At 34.9% G+C, this 22,448-nt stretch overlaps 1 protein-coding gene across 4 annotated transcripts in view; it reads left to right on the forward strand.

The window, feature by feature from the left end:
- The window catches only part of LOC149562204 (phosphomannomutase-like), a 250,289-nt gene that overhangs the window by 119,635 nt on the left and 108,206 nt on the right, over positions 1–22,448 (forward strand). For all 4 annotated transcript variants that reach the window (XR_016363901.1, XM_089825748.1, XM_089825747.1 and 1 more), the window contains one exon: positions 61–152. Coding sequence is in view for 3 of the 4 variants with exons in the window: in XM_089825748.1 (XP_089681874.1) it covers positions 84–152 (69 nt within the window). In the remaining variant the exon portion in view is untranslated. The remainder of the gene's footprint in view (positions 1–60; positions 153–22,448) is intronic.

Below are 22,448 nucleotides of genomic sequence, written 5' to 3' on the forward strand. Positions count from 1 at the left end.
CTTTTTAACTTTGCACCTTAGGTTTCCTCTAAATAATTACTTTCATTCTGATCTTTGCAGGTGGCTTTTACTGCTTGAATAATATGGCACAAAGAAAGCCAGGTGTGATTGCTTTATTTGATGTTGATGGGACGCTTACTCCTTCTAGGAAGGTATTCATTTTTTTGTCTTTTATTTTTCTTAACATGATTCAAAAAATCTATGACATAAATCATTAGTAATGAATGACATATACATGGTATAATTCAATTATTTTAAATTTTAAGGCTTTACACTGACCATTTTGAAGAGCAGATGAATGCCAACTTGTTTTGTTCATTCATCTGCACATAAATGATTTTCTCTTACAGTTCAGGATTCACTTCCAGGACTGATCAAATGAATCTTATTGAGAAATATCAATCTGAATTTTTTTCACTATCTTGGAAAAATTATTGATTGAGAAAAGTTGTGTTAACTTTGGAATACTAAATGGATACTTTCTTTGCACTATATTAAATACTTGGGCTGTTGGGCTTATGTTGTTTCTTTCTGACATGGTTGATGTTTATGATAGAAGATTCCTTGTATAATTTGATCTGCATCAATATTATATCTAGGATCAGAGATTTTTTTTTCCCTTACTCCACTTTTCTCTTTTTCTTTCCTTGAATGAATGAGTGTCATTATGCTGGCAACTTTTGGATTGGTTACAAGATTGCTCCTAAAACAGGAGGAGCTTGTTCCTATTGTTGTGTTTCATAAACCTGATCAATAGGATCATATCGGCTCTTCCTAGCTTCCCATTCATCTACTAACATGCCAAAAAATTCTGCTTTGGTTGCAGTAGTTGATCCATATCCATATTCTCCTTGCACTATTATTTCCAGTCATCACACGTCATCCCTCAAAGTGCTTGGGTGCAATCTACTATTCTATGTTGGCACCTGGCATTTGACACCATGCCTTCCTGATTCAATAATTAACTCACCTTAACCATCAAACCTTACCTACCAAAAACTCTCTTTTTCATTTTTGAGTGTCCGTTTAACAGTCCTAGGTAACAGTTCACATGGACAACAATGGCTTTGATCATGGCAGTGCTGCGAAAAGTGTAAGAGGAAATTTTACAATGCCTATCCATTACCTCTACAGAAAAAGCACACTGATGTTTTAGTATTAGACATTGCATTACATAGGCAAAAGAAAAGAGAGATCCATTTATATTGGAATGATATTCATTGCATCACTCACACATACTAGCATTATAGTATAATGCATTACATTGGAGAGATAGAAAAGAGACATAGGATACAATTCTGAATACATAGAACTCATAACATAATTTGTAAAGAACCCAAACCAGTTCTAACTCCAATTCTAGTGGTTTGACATTTTGTCAAACTTTTATCATTCAAGCTCTGGTACCACTGTAATAACCCCAACTGGTTATAACCTTGACAACTCCAATTTCCTTTACCTTTCAGCTGTTGACATTTTGTCAAACACTTTGCAAGCAAGCTCTCATAACACTGTAAGAACCCAAATTTTTTCCAAATGTTACTTTTGAATGCTCGATTTCTTGTTTGAGATACCGACCCAAATGTTAAAGCATTAGGACACAAATATACCACCCAACAATGATAGCTCTTGCACTTTTCGTTTTTGCTAATTGTTACTTGCAAGGTGACAATCACTATTAAATATGAAAAGTAACTACATTATTCAATGTGGTTCCAAATCCTCCATTTTCTGTGATTTATTAGTCATTTATAATCAAAGAACTAATGCTCAACAATCAGAAATATTACATCCAGAACCTGATATATCTGTAGGAGAATCATGACATTTGCAACGCTGGATAAAGTGTCCAATATGACAACCCAATATGGACAAAATGTGACATAGGTATACAACAATTTGGCGCCCAGCCTTGGATATAACAGACGCCTCACAGCAGCTTGTGATGTTGCCTAACAGAGACTATGGATGTCCAAGTTTGCTACCAAATATTGGTGATCAGTCCCGCACAATCAAACCCAAATGTCTCCCAGGTGGCATATGCAAACTGCAGCTTAGTTACAGACAGCCTCCCAGAATGTGTATGAAAGTAGACACCCATAGACAGGAAATTCAGGCGCCAATCCCTGCTATGAAATGCCCAGAATGCTGGCTTAAAATCAGACTGGATATGCCCTCGAACTCTGCTTAGGAACAATCAAAATAACCACACCTATTGCTGGGGAATTTAACATTTGAAGGCATGGGAATGTGCGCCCAGAATTGCAGAATATGCAGGATATTTCTGACGCTGAACAAGATCTCCCAGATGCCCAGAACAAAGGTATAATGGCGTCCCAATTCGGAAACTCATTTGCAGATGTAATTATGCAATCAAATACCAGAGATGAATTACCAAATACCTCCAGCACACAAAATCCTCCAAGCCACAAAAAACACACGAATATATAATGTCAATGTAGTTTCCAGAATTTAATTTTCAAAACTCTCTTACCTCAGCAGAAAATTAAATCACAACTCTGATTCCCAAACACCAATTTCTTTAGAGGTGGATCGCCGTTCAAGCCACGGTAACAACATATGATAAGTCACGATCTCAGTCCAAATCCATTATACATCAGCAATGGATTGATACGCCCAATTTGATCATTTGCAAAATCATTTGGCATATTGAGGGTTTGAGGAACATGTTTTTGGCATCCATATACAAAAATGCCTCATTCATTGCTCATTCAAATCCATCATTTGCAAGCATTGAAAAGGTCAAGAAGTTGTTTGAAAATTCAAATTTGGAGGAAAGTCAATCATTCAAACCTATCAATCCTCCACACTTGGCTCTTTGATCTCCAAGTAAGTTGAAGTTCTCAAACCTTCCTTGTACATTTGTCCAAAGATATGCCATGTATTTTTCAAATTTTCTTTAAATAAGATGAAAACTTCCATTTTTAAGTGCTTGGAATTTCCCCAAATTCCAAATTGCATAGGCAAGCAACTTGGTATTTGTCATGTTTGAGTGAAAAACCAAAGGATTGTTCTTGTTTTGTGTTTAGTTTTTTTTGTTTGCTTGTTGTTTTGATTCTTTCCCAAGAATACACGAGCGTTGTTCACCACTCCACTTTCCACCTTTTCATTTCAATGCATCACATCATTTCATATTCCACCAACACATGCCAAAAGCACATTGCATCTGAATATGCAAATACATTCATTTTCATTTACATGTAATTCCATCCTCCATCCACATTTGCATGTAATCTCGTCCTTCATACATATTTATGTACAAACCTATCCTCCATACCCACTTACATGTAATTCCATGCTCCAAAGCTAATTACATGTTTACATCAAGTCATGATTGCATGTAAATCACTTTACATGAAATTACATCTAGAGAATCTGACTTTGGTAGAAGGTCACTCTTTAAATACCAAAGTCATCATTTGCATGTATCCTCATGCATCTAGCTTACATTCCTGAAGCATTTACATAAAATTCATCCTTACCCACATGCATTCCATCTTCCTAAGTTCCATTTTTGACTCTGTATGTACTTTCCATATCTCATTCAATTCATTGCATATGTTCCATGAGTATTTAATCAATACTCGGAACACATTGTTCTTTAGAGATCTATCTTCGTCAATATCTTCACAGAGTCCATATCTTCCGATGATATATTCACCCTTTGGAATTTTCATGTTGTACCACAAGACATGCCCGCATCTATGAAGTCCAAAGGAAAGATGAAGTACCAATATGACAAGGAGTTAGCTCATGCATTTGCATCTCATGTTTCAACTTCTCTGGATCAAGTATCCAACATAGAGATTGGACATGTTGACATGGCCGATTTCTTACAAAGGGTTGAAACTCCTTCAAACAAAGAAATGAGACACATCAAGAGAAGTAACATTCATCTGGTGTCTACTTTTCCTATAGCTTCCTTGGAACCAGAATTCGTCTTAGGATGTGCTTGGCATTTCAGTCCTAAGACCAAAATAATCAAGGATGCAGATGGTAACGCCATAATTAGCCTAGATCCAGAGGTTATTGAATAAATCTTTCGAGTTCCTCAGAATGTAGAGTGTGTAGATCTATCATAACAGACATCTCTAGAATTATGGAATGAGAAGAAGTCAAATTATCAAAGGTACATGAATGTATATTGGTTGGATGTCAAAAGAAATAACTTTTCATGATGGCCCAAGACAATTCATAGATTTGACTTCAAGCTGGAATGCAAGGATTTGATTACTCTTCTTAGTAGAATACGTGGTCTCAAAGAGTCTAGTGACTTTGAACCATGGATGTACAAGTTCATCTTTCAAATATTTGATATTGACGAGCCCATCTTCTGGGGAGAGCTTATCAGTATAACTTTATGTGAGCAGCTGCTCAATATGGGAATGCTAGCATCATTTTAGATGAACTCACGCCTCATTTACATTGCTACATCTGTGGGATACTTCTTAGGACTTTCAACTAAAGGAGATTGGCTTTAAGTTCCAATTTAGAATTATTATGATCAAATCACATTGACATAGAGCAAATATCACTACAGGAGAGTTCAAGATGCATTTTTTGGATATTTCGGGTGTTAGTTTGATAAACAATTGGTAATCAAGAGAGTATCAGATGAAGCTTGGAATAGGGTAAATTTAATATGGTTGCATCTTTTTGCAGTTTCCAGCTTTCACTTATTTGAGAGTTGGTTATTTCAGAGGAGAAACATATACCTTGCCAAAATATGCTACCAATAAAATCATTCTTATGGAGTTATCCAGACAACTCATGGAGGTATAGGCATATCATAATACTTAGCACAAGACAAGATCCAGTATCACTACAACTAAGCCCTTAGTGATTGGTCAGTATATGATCAATTTAGTCTACAAAGCAAAAAATATGGAAGCAAAACTTCAACTTATCACACTAAAGAGGTTCAAAGCTAGGTTTGATTTCGATTACTGAGGGATGCATTCAAAGATCAAAAGAGCATTCACCCATGTTCATCGTATAGAAGACATATGGATTGATTTGCGCACAGAGTTGGATATCATGACGATGGATTATTGCAAGCTCACATTGCAACAAATTATTGAACTTAACATGATTGAAATTTGAGATACCACCCAATTTTCAGGTTAAAGATGATGGCAACATTCTTGGTCCAGAATATCATTGGGTTGGTTTTGACAAGCAGTGTCCTTTTTCTATACAGTGACAACAGAAAGGAAATGCTTCTATCTTTGATAGATTTTAATCCATCTTGGCTAATACTAACAAGTGGCTGAAAATCAATCGCCTTAGGAGAGTATATCCTAAGCTCGGGGTAGATTGTGATAGTTTTGGACTAGTTGGAAGGACAACTCGATTAGAGATTTCAAACAAAGATGGTGCATCTTCCTCAATTTCGGCTAAATCTCTCAAGTTCAAGCTTAAAGGCGGAAAGGGATCAAAATCTGTTCAAGAATCTTCTCAAGTGACTATGCATGCTCAAGAATTTGAGGAGGAATCTGAAGAAGATTCTGATGAGGAAAATGAAGAGGAAGGAGAGATTATGATCATTTCTCCTCCGCGGCCAACAAACACTCAAGTTCCATCCTTTCAAGAAACACCCTTTTTGGATGATATAGACAATGATGTGGATTCATTCTCCACAGTTGTTACGTCTACAATCCCTGCTTCAGAAGTAAACATGTCGGCACTCCCTATTTCTTCAACGGCCCTTCCTATTCTCACAATTGAGCTGTATGAGAATTTGGGAAATGTGTTTGAGGATTTCCCAACTCTCACAGAAGGTCAAGTTTCCCAACTTGATATCTCGATGACTCATCTCGATTTGTTCATGACGGAAACTTCCCATCGAGCACCCATGAATTCAGCCATGCAAACTGAAGTATGCATAGTCACAACGGAAATACAATCAGGATCAATGTCTATGGTAGCCATTTTTCCTATATCTACAAATGAAGGTTTTAGTTTGCCTACATGGTTGGGTAAAATTACTATGAAGAGAAGAAAGGTTATTGTACCTCCTGATAATCTTCCTATCAAGAAAAATAAGTCTAAATCTTTGAAAGACAAGATTGTTTCAAGTATTGTGGTGGATTCTGAAAAGACTAAGTATGCAGAAATCACTAAACTCTTGGTAGACAAACCAACTGAAGAATTTAACCGTATAGATTACAAGTTCACCAAAATTGCCCTTGGTAAACAATCATGCCTAAGTTGTCTGCAGGATGCTCAAGATGCACTTGCCAATGTGTCAAAAACCAACCATGAGCTGTAGAAGAAGAAGAATCAGCTTAAGTAAGAAGTTGCTAGTCTCAATGAGGTCATTCGCCAATAATCTTCACAACATGCACTCACTACATCTCAGACGTCTCAGGTAAAACAGATAATTGAAGTAACAAAGACTTGGTTTTGAGAGGTTTTCTTTGAAGGAGTTCAGGCCATCAAAGATATGGTCAAAGTTCTTGAACATATCCGTGTTGAAGAAATGTTACATGACTTGATTGCTTCTTTGAATCAAGATGTTAATACCTTGAAAGAAATTTTGAGTGATTGGAATCAAATAACTAATGTTGATCTGGATGGCATGATTGCATGTGAAGTTGTTCCATCTTCTGAAATGTTCTACAGATGTCAAGGACTCATGGGCCACAAAGAAAAGACACTACGAAAACTTCTGATAAAGTTGCAGGCAACCTTAGAAGACCATCAATCAATTGAAACAAAGATCATGTGTAATTTGGAGCAAACGGAATGTAATGTCCTTACTAAACATGATAACCTAGTCATAGAAGAGGAAATAACTTCAGAGTATACAGTCAGGTTTAATGCTGATCTTGATTCTGAAGATTTGGATCACACATGATGAACAAGTTTGCTACATACAAATTAGTAGCAAAGCGATCATGGAATTCTCTTTCACCAAATTACAAGGTTGTGAAATCAGCATATGCCGATGTAGTCAGAATTGAAGCCATATCAAAGACAATGAAAATATTAGATCTTCCTACAGTGTGTGATTGCATTGCCAAGTACAAGGCCCTTTAGAACAATCCCTAGGATGGTTTCAACCTTCTTCCATTTTCTTCCTTCTTTAGTTTTCATGTTTGTAGTTGGAGAGAATGAATTGCATGAAATTATGTATTTACATGTAATTCGGTTAGATATCCTTATGACATGTAATCCAATAATTTCTCTCACCTAGTTTGAATGGGTCAAAGCTGGTTGAGTTGCTCCCAATTTTTCCTCCACTTTTCTCTCAACTCCTTTTCCTATATAAAGGAGTGACCCCACATTGTAAAAACCATCTTTTATTGTATGCAAGAAAGCTCTGAAGAAATTGTGCAAGCATAAGTTTGATTGTACAGTACTATTTTGGATGAAAAGTGAACACAAAGAAACAATTGAAGCTGAACTTTGATTGAGTGCAATTGTGATTAGTACAAATAGGAAGCTTTGACTGTAATTTGCATTTGTCTTCTTTGATTCATGCTATTGTTGTTTGGTTTAAATAATTGAGCATAAAGAGTTAGAAACAATCAGATTCAAAGCTTTGTCTGGAAGCGATTGTGGTAATACATAGACTAGTAGCTTTGACTGTAGCTTGTATTACCTTCTTAATTCACAAAAATAGTTATAACTCTTTACTTTTGGACGTTTTTGAGCCCCAACAGTAAAGATTAGGTTAAAACCGGACTTAGAGCCAAACTAGTATGCTTTCAACTAGCCTTTGAGTTAGTGCGGGTTTATTGATATCACCCTCTCCAGCTTTAGATAGAAGTATAGTTAGAGATTTCATCTTGCCCATTATTCTCTCTGTGGGTAAGTGGTTTCTTTCCTGAAAGTTAAGACGAGAGAATATTGGTAATACCCCTTTCAGAATCTCTTAACTTCTTGCTTACCTTGAGTTGATCCATGGAACAGTGAGAAGGGAGAGTCTTCCCTTTACGGCAGGAGAGACTGTGTCTCATACGCTGTGGCTGGTCATCTTATTTTGCGACTGGATTTTCTCAAAATTATTGGTTGCAAAATATCCATCCAATAGTTTTAATGTTGGACTCGGGATCCTCAAGCCTCCTGCATTCAAATTATCCTTACATCTTGGTGGAAATGGATATTTTTGGTGCTCTTCCTCAAGAGACTAAGATCAAAACTTCAAAAGGTTGTTGGTACCAACCCTTTGACTACAAAGGTGTACCCTTTCATTCTAGGAAGTACTTTTGAATGGGACATATGGCAAAAGAGAGAACGGTCAAGGAAGCTTCTTGGTGGAAGGAAGTCTCTACCTCGCTTTATACAAGGAATAAGGATGACAGTAAGAGGGACTATGCCCAGGATGTGCATGGTGCTGATTTGCAATGTGCTTCTCAGTCATCAAGGCTGGTTTCATCGCCTTCTTAGGACAATATTTATGAAGTTGGTGATGAACAATTGGATGCTTAAAATCTTTAAAAATGGATGTAGGACCCTAGAGGGAAGGCCCTAGAGGAAAGGGAGAAGATGAGACTTGTGGATCTTTAAAAAAGGAGAAGAGGGATGATATAGATGAAAATCATGGATATCAAAGAATGGACACTTTGGCAAGCTCATTGTTGGCTATTGAGGGTTCCCTGTGTTGATGTTTAGCGTCAGAAGAAGCAAACATGAATGGTACCATTGTTTACTTTGCATCACAGAGATATAAACATCTGCATTCTGGTACTGATATCTACTTTACATTAGAGAGAGATAAGCATCAAATTTACCCCAGTCTGATATGTATCACAGAGATATGTGCATACGTATACATATTCATACTTACATATGCATACATATACGTATGCATATACCTCTGTCATACATATGAATTGTTGACAGCAAGGTAAGATTACTATGGATCAATTTATATTGATTGGGCTGCATATTATCAGTGCCTCATTACTTGTGTCGGGTTTCATACCCGTGTTTTGCCTTGCTTGGTATTAAGCTTTGTTTGACCCTTTGATTATTATCGGGCACGACTTATATAATTTGCTGGGCAGTTACATTAACTAAACATGCCTCTGAAGAGGCATGTCCCTACGTGGCTTTTGGGCCATGTAGAGACATGACTCTTCGGAGTCATGTCTCTTCACTCATATATATATACTTGCCTCTGCCATTGGGAAAAGTATCAATCAAAGGCATACTGAGTACCTGCGGAATAATATCACCATTGTTTATTGTTTATTGTTATTATTCTCATTTTGTTATGCAACGATCAGGAGTCTCTACCATTACTGAAGAAGGAAGGCTAATCAAAGGTTACTGCAAGTCATAGTTCAGATAAGTTATTATATTCTAAACAATTTGATTTATAATTTATCTACAAGCATTTGTAATTGTTTATCTATCAATGATCCTCTATTGTTAACATGGTATCAAAGCAATACTAATAAGAAAACTATTACAAAATATTAATTCTAAATTTGAGACAAAGTTAAAGGAAAGAAAAGTTTTTGTTAAGCATTAAAATGGTGAATCACGTAAGAACTGAAGATAGACTAAATGGAGCATCTAATTTTTCATCTTAGAAAACTAGACTATTAATAATTCTATGAGAGATGGAATTAGAAAATCACATTGAAACAAATTCACCCATGCCTGAAAATGAATCTAAGAAAGCAACATGGAAAAGGCATAATAATAAAGCAATGAAAATAATCATAGATTCAGCAAAGGATCATATAGTTCCTTCCATAGCCAATCTTAAAATTGCATTTGATATGTTCTCCACTATTCAAAATACATTTGAAATTAATAATACAAGTAGATTGCTAACTCTGAAACAAGATCTACTTTACATAAAAATGAAAAATGGAGAATCCATTACCTTTTACTTCCTTAAAATTACTAAGTTAAAGGATCAACTTGCTACTATGCAAAGTCAAATGGATGATATGGAACTAAGCATGATTGCTCTTAGAGGTCTCCCTCTATCATGGGAAACCTTCATACGAGGTTTAAGCTCACGTCCTGAACTTTCAAAATTTGATCAACTAAAAAATGAATGTACTCAAGAGGAGTCTAGGTTTCCTCTAGAGGTCTAATTCCAAATCAAGATGGTGACATCCAAGCATTGTACTCTAAATCAAATAAGAAAAGAAAGTTCAAGCATAACAAAAGGGACAACAACAAAAATCACAAATCTCACAAACAACGTGACTGGTCCAAAGTAAGATGTTTTAAATGTGATAAGCTTGGTCATTCCTACTATGTATGTCCTGAAAAATAGAAAATTCAAGCAGCTTTAGCAAAAGTTAAAGAAGAAAATAATGAGAAAATAGATAAGGAAAATTATGCATTTATAGCAGCTCTCTCAAGTGAGTTAAGCACTAATCACAACACCTGGATTATAGATAGTGGAGCTTCTCGTCATATCACCGGATTTAAGGATAAGTTTGAAACCCTCTCAAATCATGAATCAGAAGAAGTAACTATTGGAGATAATTCCTTTCACTCTATTAAAGGAATTGGTACTTGTTCTATTCAACTAAATTTTGAAATCATTATTCAACTCAAGAATGTCCTATATGTGCCAGGGATTAAAAGAAATCTTGTCTCCATCTCTGGACTTGCTGACCAAGGGTACAAAATTGCATTTCAAGGAGATAGAGTTCTATCTTGGACTAAGAACTCATCTATTAAGAAAGCCATCTCCATTGGAGTAGGGATGGAAGTCTTTATAAGCTTTTTAATAATCAAAATCCTAAGTTAAACTTAACCCTTAGTAATGATAAGTCAAATTCCACTGAAATTTGGCATAGAAGACTAGGTCACCTTAACTTTCGAGCCTTATCATCTATAGGTAAAATTGTAAAAGGCCTACCAAATCTAAAATCAGATCATTCTAGCATTTGTAAGGGGTGTGCTTTAGGCAAAAATACTAAACATTCCTTTTCCAAAAGTGATCATAAATCTAAAAGCATTCTTGAATTGATTCATACAAATCTTTGTGGTCCTATGTCAGTCCCCTCCCTTAATGGATGTCATTTCTATGTAATTTTCATTGATGATTACTCTAGGAGAACATGGATTTATTTTCTAAAACAAAAGGAGTCATCTGAGGTCTTATCCAAGTTTAAAGAATTTAAAGCCTTAGTTGAAAATCAATCAGGACAAAAGATCAAAACCCTAAAGTCTGACAATGGGGGAGAGTTCACATCTGATATTTTTAAAAGCTTATGTATTTCTGTTGGGATTAAGAGGGAGTGTTTTGTACCTTATAATCCTCAACAAAATGGAATCGCTGAAAGAAAAAAAAAGATCTATTGTTGAGTCAGCTAGGGCCATGTTACATGATCAAAATCTTCATTACTCCTTTTGGGCCGAAGCATCCAATATTGCTGTCTACATTCAAAATCGTTGCCCTCACTCTATATTAGAAAACAACACTCCAGAAGAAGTATTTACCAGTGTTAAACCTGACTTAAGTCACCTAAGAATTTTTGGATGTCCGGTCTATATTCACATACCAAAAGAAAAGAGAACCAAATTGGAGTCTTCCGAGAAAAAGGGAATATTCATTGGTTATAGTGAAACTTCAAAAGGGTACAAGATCTATATTCCTGGATAAAGAACAATTGAGATTAGCAGAGATGTTATATTTGAAGAAAATACTACCTTCAAAATTTCTAGTAATAGTGATGAATCAATTTCAGAAGAAGATCAAGCTACAAAAATTGAGAGGGAGGATAATTCTAACATCTCTTCTATGTCAAATCATACAGAATCAGAAAACAACCATACCAATAAGAAGAGACCCCTTTGGGCCAAGAAAATGCTAGCTGAAAATCAAGTTGAACCAAATGATGTAATTTAGAAAAGTAAAAGAACTAGGAATCAATCCTGTTATGTTGCACTACTATTTGAACTCATAAAATCTAAACCCACCAATGTTAAAGAAGCACTTTCACATCAATCCTGAAAGGAAGCTATGATTGAGGAATATAAATCTATCTTGAAAAATGATGTATGAGACATTGTACCAAGACCCAAAAACAAATCAGTTGTTTCTTCCAAATGGTTGTTCAAGATTAAACATGCTGTAGATGGCAGTATCGAAAAATACAAGGCAAGATTTGTAGCTCGAGGTTTCTCACAAAAGGAAGGTATTGATTATGATGAGACTTTTGCCCCTGTCGTCAGGTATACTTCAGTCAGAAAAATCCTAGCTATTGCTACATCTAAAGGAAGGAAAGTACATCAAATGGATGTTAAAATAGCATTTCTCAATGCTAAGATTGAAGAAGAAGTTTATGTTGAACAACCAGAAGGGTTCAATACCTTTGATTGCAAGACACATATTTGTAAATTGAAGAAAGCACTTTATGGTCTTAAACAGGCTCCTAGAGCCTAGTATGAAAGAATAGATAATCACCTAATCTATACTTCAAATTTGAAGGTAATGATATGGTTATCTTTGTATTATATGTTGATGATTTGCTAATCACAGGAGATGAACATCTTATAGAGAAATGTAAGCAAGATCTCTCAGCTGAATTTGAAATGAAGGACCTAGGGTTACTTCACCATTTCTTAGGATTAGAAATTTGGTAGCTGGACAACTGCATTATACTAAATTAGGGAAAATGTACAATTGATATATTAACCAAGTTTGGAATGAAGGAATGTAAACCGGCTGCTACACCTATGGAAATAAATCTACACAAATTAAAGGATGAATCTAAGGATGTGGATCCTACTTACTATTGACAAATTATTGGAACCCTGATGTATCTGGTTAATACGCATCCTAACATATGCTAAGCAACTCATACCTTGATTCAGTTTATGTGTACACCTCAGAAGATTCATTTCCATGCAGCTAAATACATCTTGAGGTATCTGAAGGGAACTATTGGAATGGGAATCAAATATGACAAAGTCAATCTTGAACTAATTGGATACTGAAATTTTGATTGGGCTGGGAGTTCTATTGAGAGAAAGAGCACTTCAGGATATTGTTTCAGTCTTGGATCTGGTATGATTTCTTGGACTAATCAGAAACAAACTTCAATAGCTTTAAGTTCTATCGAAGCCGAGTACATTGCGTCTTCCTTGGGTACCAGAGAAGCAGTATGGCTACAAAAGTTGCTTTCAGATCTCTTCAAAAGACCTTTGAAGCCCACCGTGATTTATTGTGATAATCAAAGCTGTATCAAGCTTTCTTCTAATCTTGTGTTTCACAATCGCTCTAAACACATTGAAATTCCATTTCATTACATCAGAGATATGGTTAATCGAGGAGTCATTCAATTGGAATATATATGTACAAATGATCAAACGGCTGATATCCGTACCAAACCTCTTGCTAAAGTGAAACTGAAATACTTTAGAGAAAAACTGTTAAGAATGTTAGCTTATGTGAAATTGAATTTATAATTTTTATGATTATTCTCAAATAAACTTTGATAATTGATGATGTAATTATATATATATTTTATATACATATATATATGTATATATCTCATTATTACTATTATTATATATATACATATATATATAATATTATATACACATATATATATATATATATTGAGATTAGTTTATAGAATGTAATTAGTTTATAATCATATATATTGCCGATAGCACATGATATTATAATCTGCCGATAATATTACTCACGTAGACCAATATTACTATACTATCAATGGCATTTATAAACCCTTAACAAGCTGCAGGTCATAAATCGTTTTTACCACTGAAGCATTAACTAATAACATTATTGTGTCAATCATCGTGACCTATCCCAAGAACGTTGGGATATATACAGGTTGATACATGACTATTCATCACATCCTTTCACTGCACCATTTCTTATACATATATATTATGATTATGATCTGCAGTGTGAAAGAGATCAATAACAGTGGCAATCATACTTTCACACTTGCAGATCATAATACATAAATCAAGGATATATTCTGTTCAAGAAATTATCATCAATAAAAATCCAGAATTTAATATCAATATTTTAACATCTTCATTTTCAAGATTAATAAAATTGAGATTTACACCAATCAAGATCATAGCATAACATAAAACTTTACATGGTATCAGAGCCAAATTGGTAGAGAAATCTCAATTTTTTAAAGGAAGAAATAATGGCAAATAACGTCAGGGTGGAAGATAGACTTGAAAGTGCATCAAATTTCTTCTCTTGGAAAACCCGTATCATCACGATTCTGGAAGAATTGGAACTTGAAGAATACATTGAAAAAGATATCCCAATACCTCAAGATGAAACCGAAAAACTCACCTGGAAAAGACAAAATAACAAAGCAAGGAAAATCATTGTTGATTCAATTAAGGATCACATTCTTCCTTCTATATCAAAGATCAAAAGTGCATATGAAGTATTCAAGACCATAAAAAATACATTTGAGATAAATAACTCAAGTAGACTAATCACCTTAAAATCCCAATTCCTGAATACTAAAATGGAAAAAGGAGATTCTATTCACTCTTACTTTGAGAAAATCCCTGAAACAAAGAAACAATTATCTTCCATTGGAAACAAAATTGATGATCAAGAACTCTCATTAATAGCTCTGAGAGGGCTTCCAAGGTCTTGGGATACTTTCATACAAGTTGTAAGCAGACCCTCTATTCCTACTTTTAATCAATTGAAAAATGAATGCATAGTAGAAGAATCAAGGCTAATCTCCAGAGGGATCACTTCAAATCAAGAGGGAGAAAATCAGGCTCTTCACACTGTCTCAAACAAAAGAAAGAGGAAATTCAATAAAAAGAAATTCAATAATAATAATAAAAAGAAGTTTAAGAAAGATCATTCTCATGTTAAGTGTTTTAAGTGTGAGAAAATAGGACACATTCATAAACTATCCAGAAAGAGAAAAAATTCTAGCCTCCCTTGCTGAAACAAAGGAAGATGAAAATCAACTATACTATTCTGCACTTTCAAGTGAAGTAAATTCAAATAAAGAAGCTTGGATTGTAGACAGTGGTGCATCCCGTCACATATCCGGATTCAGAGACATGTTTGATACATTTGGAACTCATATCACTGAAGGAGTTACAATTGGAGACAATTCTACCTATTCTGTAAAAGGAATTGGGACATGTTCTATAAAATTAAAAGATGGAACTACACTTAATCTTAAAGATGTCTTATTTGTACCAGGCATAAAAAGGAACCTAATTTCTATCTCAAGTCTAACAGATGATGGATATCATGTCACCTTCAACAAAGACAAAGTACTATATTGGCATAATAACTCAAATATGAAAAATGCTATTATCATAGGGTCTAGATTTGGAACATTATATAGATTAAGCAATATTCAAACTCAAGCTCTTAGTCTTGAAACATCCAATGTTAATGAATTATGGCATAGACGACTTGGGCACATTGGGTTTAGTTCACTTCCTAATTTATATAAGATAACTTCTAGTACTCCTAAACTAGACTCATCTCATAGAGGAACTTGCAAAGGGTGTGCTCTAGGGAAAATCATAAAAAAATTTTTTCCCTCTAGTGAACATAAGTCAAAAGCAGTTTTGGAACTAGTTCATTCAGATCTTTGTGGACCCATGCCCACCTTCTCTAGGAGGTTTCCTTTATTACATATCCTTCACTGATGACTTTTCTAGGAAAACCTAGATCTATTTCTTGAAAGTCAAAGAATCAAATGAAGTTCTATCGAAATTCAAAACTTCAGAGCATTAGTAGAGAATCAAACAAGTAAAAGGATTAAAACATTAAGATCAGACAATGGAGGAGAATATACATCTGACATCTTCAAAAGTTTTTGTAATTCTGTTGGGATTGAGAGGGAGTATATAGTACCTTATAATCCTCAACAAAATGGAGTCGTAGAAAGGAAAAACAAAACCATTATTGAAGCTGCAAAAGCTTCATTACATGATCAGAATATGCATGCCTCATTTTGGGCAGAAGCTTCAAAGACTGTAGTATACATTCAAAACAGATGTCCACATTCATTTCTAAAGAATACCACACCTGAAGAAGTCTTCTCAGGGATCAAGCCAGACCTAAGTCATCTTAGAATATTCAAATGTCCAGTATACATTCACATACCCAAAGGAAAGAGGACTAAACTTGAGCCTTCTCGAAAGAAAGGCATATTTATAGGATATTGTGAAAATTCCAAGGGTTATAGAATTTACATTCCTGGACAAAGATCAGTTGAAATAAGTAAAGATGTAATTTTTGAAGAGGATTTTTTCCTAAAAATTTCAACCAGCATAGAAGATGAACCAATCTCAAATGATGAGAAAATTAGACAAACTGAAAATCAGAGGGAGCTTACACCTGAAGAGAGAGAACCAGATATAACTAATGGGAAGAAAAGACCATTATGGGCAAGGAAGATGCTTGAAGAAAACAATGTGGAACTAGATGAGATCTCAAAAGAAAACAAGAGAACTCGAAATCAATCATGTTATACTGCTCTTATAACTAAGATAAACAAAATCGAACCATCTACAGCTAAAGAAGCTCTAAAGTCACAAGAGTGGAAAGATGCCATGGTAGAAGAATACAATTCCATAATTCAGAATGATGTTTGGGATATTGTACCTAGGCCTAAAGACAAAACAGTTGTATCTTCGAAATGGTTATACAAAGTCAAATACGTTGCTGATGGAAGTATTGAAAAACACAAAGCTAGATTTGTTGCCCGAGGATTCTCCCAGAAACTTGTCATTGACTATGAAGAAACCTTTGCACCAGTAGCTCGTTACACTTCTGTAAGAACAATTATTGCAATTGTAGCATCAAAAGGATGGAAGATTCATCCAATGGATGTAAAAACTGCTTTCCTAAATGGGGTCATTAATAAAGAAGTCTACATAGAACAGCTTGAAGGGTTCATCATAAAAGATAAAAATTTGTATGTATGTAAACTCAAGAAAGCACTCTACAGTCTCAAACAAGCTCCTCGAGCCTAGTATGAAAGGATAGATAACTACCTTTCCAAACTCGGATACTCAAAAAATGAAGCTGATTCTAACATATACTTCAAAACCACAAGTGATGGAATGGTAATACTTGTTCTCTATGTTGATGACTTGTTAATAACAAGTGATGATAAATTAATTGAAAAATGTAAGCAAGATCTGATAGCTGAATTTGAAATGAAAGATTTAGGGTTACTACACTACTTCTTGGGATTAGAAGTTAATCAGAAAGAAGACTACATTTTCTTACATCAAGGAAAGTACACTCAAGATATTCTGACCAGATTTGGAATGATGGATAGTAAGCCCTTATCTACTCCGATGGAGACAAACTTACACAGGCTAAAAGAAGAAGAAGCAAAATCTGAGGACATTGATCCTACTCTCTTTAGACAAATAATTGGATCTCTTATGTACCTTGTGAATTCCAGACCCGACATATGCTATGCTACAAATGTTCTTAGTCATTTCATGTGTAAACCTAAGAAGATCCATCTGATGGCTGCAAAACATATATTAAGATATTTACGAGGATCTATTGGTTTTGGATAAAAATATGAAAAAGTTGAGATAAATTTGGAAGGATATACTGATTCAAATTGGGCAGGATGTTCCTCTAACCGCAAGAGCACTACAAGTTGTTGCTTCAGTCTTGGGTCAGCAATAATATCTTGGTTCAGCAGAAAACAACCAGTTGTTGCCTTAAGTTCTATTGAAGCCAAGTGTGTAGCCGCTTCCATGGGAGCACGTGAAGCAGTTTGGTTAAGAAAACTTCTATTTGGGCTATTTGGAAAACCTCTAAAACCAACTGTGATCCATTGTGATAATCAAAGTTTTATCAAGCTATCAGAAAATCCAGTTTTCCACAATCGATCAAAGCATATTGAGACTCCCTATCACTACATAAGAGACATGGTTAGCAGAGATATCATTAAATTGAGTTATATCAATACAAATGAACAGAATGTTGATATTTTCACCAAACCTCTTGTAGAGTTGAAAATTGTGTACTTCTGAGAAAAACTTGGTATGATATTATTGTAAATGCATCTATTATTCATGAATACAAATTATTTTCTTATTTTTGCTTGCAAGCTTATATTGTGAAAAGTGATGACTTTTCTTGAGAAAGATGATGACCTTTCATGTGTTCTGATCCTATGATAAAGTGACGACTTTATTTTAGTTGATCTATTTTCAAACAATGGTTGAAATTGTTGTTATCCTTTGGGCCAGATTCTGCCAGACACATTGATAACCTTCATGGGTCTTTTTGGGTGATAGCCAGACACCATGAAAACCCATTGTTTTGAAAGTTTGGGTTATCCTTGTTCTTTGGGCCGAATTCTGCCAGACACATTGATAACCTTCATGGGTCTTTTGGGCGATAGCCGGACACCATGAACATCCATTATGTTTTCTTTCATCTTTCTCTCCCTTAGTCTAAAACATAATGTTGATTATATTTTATTGTGTGATTCAATTTCCCTTGCTAAAGAGGGAGTGTTAAGAATGTTAGCTTATGTGAAATTGAATTTATAATTTTTAAGATTATTCTCAAATAAACTTTGATAACTGATTACATAATTATATATATATATTTTATATACATATAATATTATACACACACACACACATATATATCTCATTATTACTATTATTATATATATAATATTATATACACACATATATATTGAGATTAGTTTATATAATGTAATCAATTTATAATCATATATATTGCCGATAGCACACGATATTATAATCTGCCGATAATATTACTCACGTAGACCAATATTACTATACTGTCGACAGCATTTATAAACCCTTAACAAGCCATAGGTCATAAATCGTGTTTACCACCGAAGCATTAACTAATAGCATTATTGTGTCAACAATCGTGACCTGTCCCAGGAACGTTGGGATTTATACACGTTGATACGTGACTATTCATCACATCCTTTCACTACACCATTTCTTATACATATATATTATGATTATGATCTGCAGTGTGAAAGAGATCAATAATAGTGGCAATCATACTTTCACACTTGCAGATTATAATACATAAATCAAGGATATATTCTGTTCAAGAAATTATCATGAATAAAAATCCAAAATTTAATATCAGTATTTTAACATCTTCATTTTCAAGATTAATAAAATTGAGATTTACACCAATCAAGATCACAACATAACATAAAACTTTACAAAAACTTGGTATGATTTTTTGTAATGGAAAATTTTGAAATAAAAGAGTTGCTTCATTTGAGATTTTGTTTCCATTGGTTACTTAATAGTATTTGATATGTAATGAAAGGTGACGATCTTTCATGAACATATTCAAGTGTAAACTAATTATTTACAAGGTGACGATCTTGTAAATAATAAGATTATTTTGGGCTTCTTTAGACATTGCTTAAGTGCAAGTAGAGATTATTTTGGGCTTCTAGACATTGCTTAAGTGCAAGTAGAGATTATTTTGGGCTTCTCTAGAAATTGCTTAAGTGCAAGTAGAGATTATTTTGGACTTCTCTAGACATTGCTTAAGTGCAAGTAGAGATTATTTCTGAGCTTCTCTAGACATTGCTTAAGTGCAAGTAGAGATTATTTCTGGGCTTCTCTAGACATTGCTTAATTGCAAGTAGAGACTACGTGTGCCATCTGTAGACATTGCTTAAGTGCAAGTAGAGACTATTTACTGTTCATATGATGTTGCTTATATGATGACCCTGATTTAATTGATGTTTTGCTTCTCCCTAGCTAAAGAGGGAGTGTTGATGTTTAGCGTCAAAAGAAGCAAACATGAATGCTACCACTGTTTACTTTGCATCACAGAGATATAAACATCTGCATTCTAGTACTGATATCTACTTCACATTACAAAGAGATAAGCATCAAATTTACCCTTGTCTAATATGTATCACAGAGATATGTGCATTCGTATACATATTCATACTTACATATGCATACACATACGTATGCATATACCTCTGCCATACATACGAATTGTTGACAGCAAGGTAAGATTACTGTGGATCAATTTATATTGATCAGGCTGCATATTATCAGCGCCTCATTACTTGTGTCGGGTTCATGCTTGGTATTAAGCTTTGTTTGACCCTTTGATTATTATCGGGCGCGACTTATATAATTTTCTTGGCAGTTACATTAACTAAACATGCCTTCGAAGAGGCATGTCCCTATGTGGCTTTTGGGCCACATAGAGACATGACTCTTTGGAGTCATGTCTCTTCACTCATATATATATACTTGCCTCTGCCACTGGGAAAAGTATCGATCAAAGGTATACTGAGTACCTGCGGAATAATATCACCATTGTTTATTGTTTATTGTTATTATTCTCATTTTGTTATACAGCGATCAAGAGTCTCTGCCATTACTGAAGAAGGAAGGCTAATCAAAGGTTAGTGCAAGTCACAGTTTAGATAAGTTATTATATTCTGCACAGTTTGATTTAGAATTTATCTATAGGCATTTGTAATTGTTTATCTATCAGTGATCCTCTATTGTTAACACCCTAGGGGAATGGAAACAGATGGCATCGAAGGTGCAAGATGGTTGGGAAGTGGTGAAAAGTAAAAAGGGGAAGAAAGCGAACAAGTCCTTTGAGATGATTCCTTGATTCCACAATAAAAGAGAGTCTTGTTTTTTATTTTAATTATCTACTTTGTCTATGGGTCATTTTGAGGTAATTCTAGTGTGGTCTCTACTTGGTGTTTGGTTATTACTATCTTTCGAGGAGATGGTTTCCTTGCTATAGCCATCCCTGGTCTGGGCCAGGTTCATTTCCCTGCTAATAATAAATTAAAATCAATGTTGCTAATAATAAATTAAAATCAATATTACTAATAAAAAACTCCACTCTAATAAAAAAATATAATAAGAATAATATATTGTCAATTATAAACTCTATGTACTAAACAAATACTTTTGATGAATAAGCCATTTCCATTAATATGTAATTAGATGCAAATACACAATACATTATTTACAAAAAAAAAGATTGAAAGATATGAAATCACTCCACAAGAGTCACATGGCAGTGCTAAAAAAAACAACTAAAAAATATAAACAAGGGCAAAGCCCAAAAGCAACTAGAAAAAAATCGCTAAGCAACTAAAGTAGCACTTGCAAAAGGAGGAGGATTACAATCATCCTTGTTTCACCATACATGAGTGGGGTCAAGATTAGGATCCAAAAGGGGCCATCCTTCCTTTGTGCTCTCTTCTTCTTCAGTTTCCTTCTTGTCTAGAAAAATAGAAAGAGCCAATTGTAGGAAGCTCTTGGAAGAATTGGGCCATCTTGAATCACCACCAGATCCCAACGAACTAGAGCTACCAAGAGTATAGGGAGCCGCACTTTTTGGAGGCCAACCAAAAGCCAAGCCACCGTGGGGTGACGAAATTGAGAAGTAACTCTAAAATTATCATCCCTTGCCAGATTGTCAACATGCGACTTGGGAGTGTGGCGTTTGTGAGTGGCGCATAGAGGAAGTGCGACCACGCCATTGGCCATGCGACCTCTCACTGGAGGAAAAAATATCTAGTCACTCTAGCAACTGTACAAGGGGCATTGCACCAATGCTGAAGTAATTTTGCAAGTAGGCCACCTTAAGGGCCACTTTGTTGGCTTATACTTGGATCTGCATTGTGATATTATTACATATGCACACTTTACCACATAAAGAAACATTAATACCAAGAAATTTTTGAGTAACTAACATTGAGTTTCTATCTTTCTATAGGGTGAAGAGGATTTCCATCCTGAAAGCATGCCATATTTGCAAAAATTTGAAGGGAAGTTTGGGTGAAGCTCCTAGCAAGATCATATACTAGGAGAAGGGTTCTGACCTAAAAGGCTGAAAAAAGTCATGAACCCAAACCCATAAATGTTAGGCTCTTCTATAATACGACAAAAGATGCATCAAAGTTTAAGATTGTCCACATAAAGGACAAGTAGGGTTAGACACACCTAGATACCAGAGGTGAGAGCCCAAAGGCAAGCCCTAGAAAAGAATAAACCATGCGAAATGAACCACTTTAGGCTCAACAACGGTAGACTAGACAGTGAGAAATTTGCGTCGCCAGGTGGATTGAGAAGAGTGCAAGTGCCATCGCTAGTTCAAAGTGGGGACCATATGTAGGTGAGGAACCAACTAGTGGTAGCCCATCTTTGGCTTGTAGTTATAAAATGAAGTTTATGGAAATCACCGCCAGCCCCTCCATCACAGCTTGGTAGTATGAATTCCAAGTTTGTGAAACATATTTAGAGGTACTACTAAACCACCTTGCCTAGTCCTATATTTTCTCAACACCTTGTTACATTTGTTCTTAATAGGTGTCCTTGACTCAACAAATAACCCAAAGACCATTTTTCAATCCAAGTTCTCCCTTTCAATTTCTGAGTATTTCCATCTAGGTCATGGATTTATCACGTTCCGATAGATGATG

This window comes from Cupressus sempervirens, chromosome 4 (assembly GCF_028749045.1).
Source record: "Cupressus sempervirens isolate cs-2001-9-10 chromosome 4, ASM2874904v1, whole genome shotgun sequence".
Taxonomy (NCBI): Eukaryota; Viridiplantae; Streptophyta; class Pinopsida; order Cupressales; family Cupressaceae; genus Cupressus; species Cupressus sempervirens.